The sequence below is a fragment of the Diplotaxodon limnothrissa genome, linkage group LG3 (assembly GCF_057381915.1).
Source record: "Diplotaxodon limnothrissa isolate DT_005_m linkage group LG3, D_limnothrissa_male_GT1.1, whole genome shotgun sequence".
Lineage (NCBI taxonomy): Eukaryota > Metazoa > Chordata > Actinopteri > Cichliformes > Cichlidae > Diplotaxodon > Diplotaxodon limnothrissa.
The window spans coordinates 63,749,087-63,756,964 of record NC_140598.1 but is presented as its reverse complement, the minus strand read 5'-3'; the positions used below and the strand labels follow the sequence as shown (position 1 = coordinate 63,756,964).

The window sequence follows — 7,878 nt, the reverse complement described above, 5'->3', positions numbered from 1 at the left end:
AAGGGATTTAAGACCTTTGTTCAACTCTACCAACCGTTCATGGCAGATAGTCAACCCTCTCTGAGCCTGGTCTTCTCCTGCAGGCGTCTTCCTGTTAAAAAGTTTGTTTTTTGTTTTTTCTCCCCACTGTCACCAAGTGCTTGCTCATAGTGGGTGGTCTGCTGTAATATTTTAAGTTTTTTATTTTACAATATAAAGCATGTTAAGGTGACTTATTGTGATATGGAATAATTAAAGTAAAATACTTTAAATGTCTAATACAGATATGAGACCCCACCCTCTATCTGATCAAATGTCTCTTTAAAACGTGTACTTTTACACAGTAGTGATTCAGCGGGGTATTTACAGCAACATAGTTTCTATTTGCCCGTACAAATGGTGAGTCATCACCTCTTTAGTGACCGGGTCAGCCCATCTTAAGGATGAGTGCAGATCGCTATAAATGAAAACGCAGCTGATCAAATTTCAAAGCAAAAAGAGACAAATGTGTGATTAAAAGTGCTTGAAATAAACCAAGAAGAGAGAAATGTACTATAATACAAGAATATGGCTGCTTTCTTTGATAGACAGCAGCTTCTGCATTAAAACTGATAGAAGTCACAAGCTTTTAGAGACAGGGTGGTGGAGAAACATCCTTTCATGGTTGTGTTTGCAGAGTTTGACTTTACGTACATACATAAATCTGATGGTGGATACAAAAAGGATTTTTTTGGGGGGAAAATGAAAGACTTTATTCAGCAGGTAAGGATATTAGTATATTATACCCAGAGTTTCGCCAAATTAGTGTCCAGTATAATCCAGGATTTGAGACTGGACATTGGCTCTTTTGTAACATTCTGTTGGGGGACATTATAATGTGTAGATGTTAAAGAGTGATAAATATAAATGCACCTCAAACATTAGTATGAGTAGATGATAACAATGTAGGCTACATAAGTAAAGGTAAAACAAAAGGAAATTCATGCAGTACTCACACACTGGGAAAAATATATTGATATATATGGCCAGTAGTATAACATCCTTTTATTTACCATCAGCCTATTTCTTCAAGGCAACTGGTGCTACTGTGCATGACATCTTACATAAAAAGGTTTTATGGCTTGAGACACACATTCACAACAGCTTGCCCTCAGCAGGTTTCCTCCTTGTTAGATAAAGAAGTGATTTTATCAAAACTGGGGTGTCACCTGATTAGTTACCCTAAGTAATGATGAGTCAACTCCTTTGCGTTTTTCTGTCTGCGTCTCCCTCTACTGGAAGTTTACTGTTATGTCACATTTGCAGACTAACTGCTAAATAAATGTCTTAAGTTGTAAGTTTTTAAGGGGCATTTTAGCAAAAGTAAAGCAGTGGTTCAATGATGAAAAACAGTCTTAGTTTCACTCATAAGAATATGTCATTCTAATAATCTAATGCTGATGCTAAATAAGTAATGTTTAATAATGCACTGCAACCTCATGTAAAAAGATCTAGCTACATTAGTAATTGCTTTTTGTACACAGATGGCAATTTGAATAATTCTATAATTTTATATACTGTGTTTAAAAAAAAAAAGCTAAATTACACAAGATCATATGATCTTAATGTTGTTATTATTTAGATTTTAAGATGTTATCAACATGCCCTTCAAATACTTGCTACTGATAAGAGATAATGATGTGAGTTAATGATACTTAGCTAAGGAGAAAAAAAATATTCAGCTTTAAATTTGAAGGAAGTTCCATTGAGTATTATAACACAAGTTTCAGACTGACCCAGTGGTTATTATCTAAGCCGGTTAGTGACACCAAGAATTTCCAATTTCCATAATTTGACGTGCAGCAGTCACATGAACTGTGAAGGTAAAGCAAACACAGGTTCGGTGTTAGAGAAGACATGAAAAACAAGAGCAGCGCCTTATTTTGCGTACTTGTTGTTCTCCTTTGCTGCTCACTTATGTCGGGTTGTGAGACATCGATTCTGCGCAGTTTACGACATTTTTACTCTCATATATTAAACTTTTAACTTAGAAATAAGTTCTATAAGTTGTCACTATTCACTCACTGCGTTTACTGTGAGCAATACAACGAGAGGTTAAGGCCGTCTTTTTTTAAGCATTTATTTTTAGGGTATTTTTAGTGTCCGATTTAGATATAGAAAACAGAAACTTGGTTTCGGTTTTCGACAAGCTAAAGGCGCTCGTTACAAAACACTCGTTCGCGCTACGCCCCGTCACTCTAGTGCAGCGGAAGCGCTTTCAGAATAAAACTAAACCCGTCACCCAATGGCAGCCCGGACTTATTGAGAGACACACCTTCCCACCAATCAGATTCTTACGTGCGCTTCTACCGCCAGCAGATATCTACTACTCATCTTTGGAGTTTCGACCTCGCTGTTGCACAGTTCACAATCAGTGAGTATGGTAGTTTTTGGTGTTGTTCTCCTGTCCTTTTCCTAAGGTGTCATCATTTTACTTTTACAGACTCACAATTGCAACGTCAGACATTTTCAGTTGTTAAAGTTATTTTTTATTTTGCTAGCCAGTTCGCGTTCGCGTGAGTGTCGGTAACGAATATTAGCTTGCTAACAGCAACCTGGCTAGCAGCTTAACAGCCAGGAAGTGCAAACACGAAACTTACTGAACTTAGGTTTTGCTGAAGTCCCCCGAATTTGACCGCTTTAGGCTAACGCTGGTGGCTAATTTTAAATACGAATGCAATGAAAGCTAAATATGGGCGATGACGATAAATGGAGTCATCGCTTTACTGTGGTGGCCCTCCTCGCTCGACTCCATTACAAGCTTTCTATTTCCTCATAATGACGTTGTACATTCACTATTGGGACTCAGAAAGCTTTCTCTAAGCTCCCTTTTTGTAAAACCACTATGAACCGCGCCTTTATTCTGCCCCACCTCGCTTTTAAACATGTACAGCAACGACCTGTGTGGAGGGTGGGACCAGCAAGGAACCGAAAGTCAGTATGAGCTCGTGCGCTTGTTTAGGACCGCGGTCAAGTGAGCCTCACATGCGAAGTGACAGTCAAGCTAGCCGCACAGTCAGCCGCGCCTACGATGTTGTTGCACTTTTCTTACGGATATTACGGTACAGGTGCCGACAGGCTTAGAAACACAAGTCGTCTTATTCATTTTTCACTATTTCACAACTCATTCCACTTCTAGCTTTGAAATATTAGCTAATCATAAATTATAATTCTTACACTACACATTGAAAATAACAACAACAAAAAGTACAAATTCTGTAACAGTGCAGTGTTGTCAGAGTTATCTACCGGTTGCACCTGTTGCTCCACTCCCACAAGGCTGGTAAGCAAACTGAAGAGGGTTGACACTGACAACACTGTATTGGTTGGGTGTACTGAGGGTGGGCAGAAATCGGAGCACAGGAATCTGGTGAGGAACTTTTTTGAGTGGTCTGCATGAAATCACCTCTTCCATCTGAATGTCAGTAAGACAAAAAAGATGCTGGCTGACTTCTGAAGGAAAAAACTGGGACTATGCCCATCGACGACATGGTTGTGGAGGTCAAAACATTGGACAGCTACAGGTATTATGGGGTTCACCTGAATGACAGACTAGACTGGATGACATAGGTCACTGAAAAAACTGCTCTCCATCATGGACAATCCATTACACTTGCTCCATTTCACCCTTGTGAAGCAGCAGAGCTCCTTCTAACTGATCCAACATTTCAGCCCTGAAGAACACTTCAGGAAATCATTCCCAGTGTTCTCTCTGTAAAAGTGTACACTAACTTTTCAATATGGTATCTGTTTATGTTTAGTTTTCTGTCAAACCGTACAGTTCATTAGGAGGAAGAGTCAGGGTGACCTAGGGTTAGAATCCAGTGAAATATTTGTGTCACCTCATACGGGTTCCCTGTATTATCAGCTAAAAAATGAAATTATTCAAAGTACAGTACAGAAATTTCTCAGAAAGCGTACAATTCAGAGAGCTGTGAGGCGGAAGAGGAAGAGTGAGGGTGATCCAGAGTAAAAATCCAGTGAAATATTTGCATCATCTGTAATAGTTTTCCTGTAATAAATGCTAAAAAAAAAACAAAACACAATATCAAAAATACCGTTTTGCAATTTTATTAAATTGGGGATAAGATCAAATTGAATAGAAATGTACAGTATAGTGAGAAAATTGCAAATATTTCAAAACTCTTGATTAGACTCTTGTGTATATAAGCCAGTCGGCACCCGTACCGTAATATGTATAAGAAAAGTGCAACAACATTGTAGGTACGGCTGGTGGTGCAGCTTGCTTGACTGTCTCTTCGCATGTGAGGGCTCACTTGACTGCAGTCAGCAAAAGTCAATAACAGGGTCCCTGCACGACTCATCGTCACTTGATGTGACATCACGTGGACGTGGGGCTTTTTTCTGACAGACACCCTTTTCTTCTATGCCTTGCAAACACAGTTGCTTGGTGTAAATTGGGGGAAAAAAATCATAGTCTGGGTAAAAAATGCAGTCAACAAGGCAGCATTTGAGTTATTCTATTTCTTTCTCTCTATTTGTGTATTTATGAAAGTCTTAATAAACATATATATGAGTTAATCCCTCATACTGGAACACCAAATATTAGTTGCTTTTTTTTTTCTTTTTTTTTTGGAGCAGGCGCTCTGCTTGTTGGTCTTGTCAAGCCAGAATAACTTGTGGTTCCTTGTTTTGTTGCGTATGCAGTGAATCAGGGTGAAGTGTAAGAAAGTTGAAACAAAGCAAACAAACAGGGTTTATTGTCACTGAGGGGCACTGTCTGATGATTTACTGAATGAAGCAGAATTTTCTTTACACACAGAAGGCTGTTGGAAGCTGTCTAGCTTACTGCTGCCTTTTGTCTCCGCCCTCTGCTGTTGTGAGTGGCAGCACTTACAGAACATGTGTATGTCATGTTAGTTTGCTACCTGTTGTAGACGAGCGACACCGTCTTTATTTGCATTGGAAAAGTGACGTACATATATCCTTCTCAAGACTAGTGTTAACACCCTTTAAGGTGTTCTGCCACATTAATCATCAACCCATTTGTTTTGTTACTTCTGATTCCTAAAAAGCAAAAACACCCACCCAAACTCTTCAGTAAACGGTACTGTGTTGGAGATCAGGACAGAGGCTTATTTTATTCTATTGTGGATTCTGATGACACATCCTGTGTTTACCTTTTGTAGGTACTACACTGGAGCAACAATGGTAAAGATCTTTATCGGTAACCTCTCTCAGAACACTGAGAAGGATGAGATTGAAGCTCTGTTTACTCAGTACGGCACAGTAACAGAATGTGCCAAGTACAAAAACTATGCTTTTGTTCACATGGAAGACCGCAAATCTGCCACCAAAGCAATCCGTGAACTGCATCTTCATAAGCTGAATGGCAGACCCATCAACGTAGAGCCAAGCAGAAGCAAGAACCAGGGCCCCGTGAAGCTTCACGTGGCCAATGTGGAGAAGGGCTTTGACAAAGAGCTCCGTGACCTGTTTTTGGAGTATGGCAATGTCACGGAGTGCTCCATCGTCAAAAACTTTGCCTTTGTGCATATGCCTAATTCTGATGAGGCTATGGATGCCTTGCAGGGCCTGGATAATACAGAGTTTCAAGGTAAGCGTAAATGTTTGGGTCTATAAGGGGTTTTTCAGGGGTTCCTTACTTTTTAGATTTGAGGGACAATGTTTTTCTCTCTCGCAGGGAAACGCATACACGTTCAAATATCAAAAAGCAGACCGAGAGGGGAACCAGAGGAGGAGGAGTATCCACCTCCGCCTGTGAGAGGAGGCTATTTTCCTCCTCCCTTTCCAGGGGAGAGACCCGAGCCTCCCTACAGAGGCCGCATGTCCGCTTACCCTCCTCCTCCTCCGCCCCCGCCACCTCCCCCTCCTCCGAGACGAGCAGCGTATCCTGATCGTGGCTATGGCGATCGAGAACCTTATGGGGTGGTCGATTTCTATGAGAAATACAGAGCCCGTCCTTACGCCCCGAACTTCGATGACAGGCGTCCCAGTGCCATCCCCCCTCCACCCCCTCCTCCCTCTGCATTGGTTAGGGAGCGTCTCGGAATGGGCTCTCTTGATCCGTATGAGCGGCGTCCACTGCCCGCTCCTGCAGGTTACATGGCGAGGGATCGAAGCCCTATCAGAAGAGCCCCCCCTCCGCCTGCTCCTGCAGCTGGTAATGGTTACTCCTACGAGCGTTCTCGATTGTCTCCAATGTCAAGGGCGCCAATGTACGCAGTTCCCCGTCCCCGGGAAGCCTACTCGGCGAGAGTGCCGCCGCCGCCACCACCACCGCCGCCGCCTCGCTATGCAGGCTATTAAGACACCTCGAGTGTAATACAAGGTGAGAACAAAGAGTGGATGCTTCATGAACTCATTAATCACATTGATAACAAGCAGAAATGACACGGAAACAAAAGTTATAATAGACATGAGAGCTGAATCCGTTAATTGAGGTAGAATCACGCTTTAAACCATCAGCCAAAACTCAAAATTTCCTTCAGGTTAATAATAAAGGAATTTAAACGGTGCTGCTAGAATCCTAAAATATTATTGCTTGAACTTCTCAGATCAGTGTTGCGCGAATCCTAAGTAAAACGCGCTCCTTGACATGTGTGGTGTGCTCTTTTTCCAGGTTTAGAATATGACAAGATCGTCGTCGTCTGCTGATGCACGTGGCGCTATACGCACCCCTCCCCCCTCCCATGTCTATGGCGGATTGCGTTGCGTTTGCTGAGACTTACTGGAAGATACTGTATTGCGGACAGCCCCGTATTTAAAAAATATACGATTTCTTTGTCTGCAGTTCTTCTGAGCTGATCATGCCTTTTTCTCCTCCTCTCTTTGTTTTCCTGTTAAAAGCTTTCAAAATGTTTTGCAGAATAGGTGCTTGGACTTCCAGTGTGACCAAAACTGGACACTCTGCTTTTCAATTTTTCTAAGTGGAAAATGTAATCTGGGAAACTGTGACCTATTTCTTCTTTTTAGAACAAGGGATTCATTTAGATACAAATACGTGTAGGCTTTGTAAGCAAAAATTGTTTATTTTAAGATTGTTGGTTGATTACAAAATGCTTATTGATCCAAGTTTTAAAGAAATTTCAGCATAGTAGTTCTTAAATACAACACCTGCTGTTGGAGGTTGTACAGCAATCTTTAAGATTTGCGACACATGTTAGCATGAAGTTTCAGTGTGGTTTTGTTCTTTTTACACTTTGTGTTCTTTTCATGCGACAGTAGACTCCTTAGCCACCATTTATGTATGATTTTTATTTACTTTACAGACTGCTTTTTTTGAAAGCTTTTTAATAAATGAATAAAACAAAAAAAAAAAACATTTTAACTGTGAAATTATTCCTCGTTGCGTTGGCCTCTTAGGACGAAAACCAATTCGTCAGATAAGATTTAGCTTTCTTTACTCTTGAAACACTTTCAGTTTCACTCTTCAGTCCTGATATTATCAGCATGACACATGGTAGGTGTTTATTTTTTTTTTAATCCTCAGCTCACTACTAGAAAACCTGCCAGACTGGTTTTCCATGTAAAGTGTGAAAAACTATAATGCTTATTAACCCCCTGCCCCTCTCCCCCCTTTTTGTGACACACCCGAGACTTACCACTGCCTTCTTGAAGTCTTGCCAGGTTAGACTGCAAAAAGAAACCAAAAGTTGATTTAACTTTAAAGCTCAAATCCAGCGCAGTTAATGAAGTACGGAAATGTCCACTCCCAAAAGTCGCAAAAAAATAGGCAACTTAAACTTCCGTTCCACTCTGTGGCTACACAAAGACTTTTTTAAAGCTGTGTACACCGGCTTCTCCGTGTTTTGAAGTCACATTTCGTCAGTCATCTCCCATTGCCTACCTTGGGTTTTTCATCAATGGCCCCATGCT

The 7,878-nt window shown here is 41.0% G+C and overlaps 1 protein-coding gene across 1 annotated transcript; it reads left to right on the top strand.

The window, feature by feature from the left end:
- Positions 1–2,351: 2,351 nt before the first annotated feature.
- On the top strand, positions 2,352–7,234 carry LOC146636896 (RNA-binding protein 4.1-like). The gene is made up of 4 exons (XM_085351106.1): positions 2,352–2,392; positions 5,169–5,596; positions 5,684–6,331; positions 6,623–7,234. The coding sequence occupies exons 2-3, from the start codon at positions 5,188–5,190 to the stop codon at positions 6,307–6,309; spliced, it is 1,035 nt and encodes a 344-aa protein (XP_085207232.1). The 5' UTR covers positions 2,352–2,392; positions 5,169–5,187; the 3' UTR covers positions 6,310–6,331; positions 6,623–7,234.
- Positions 7,235–7,878: the final 644 nt, after the last annotated feature.

Excerpts from the sequence above, each read along its gene's own strand:
- LOC146636896 (XM_085351106.1), top strand. The coding sequence starts at position 5,188 with ATGGTAAAGATCTTTATCGGTAACCTCTCTCAGAACACTGAGAAGGAT. Across the intron at positions 5,597-5,683 it reads GGATAATACAGAGTTTCAAG|GGAAACGCATACACGTTCAA; the intron begins GTAAGCGTAAAT and ends TCTCTCTCGCAG.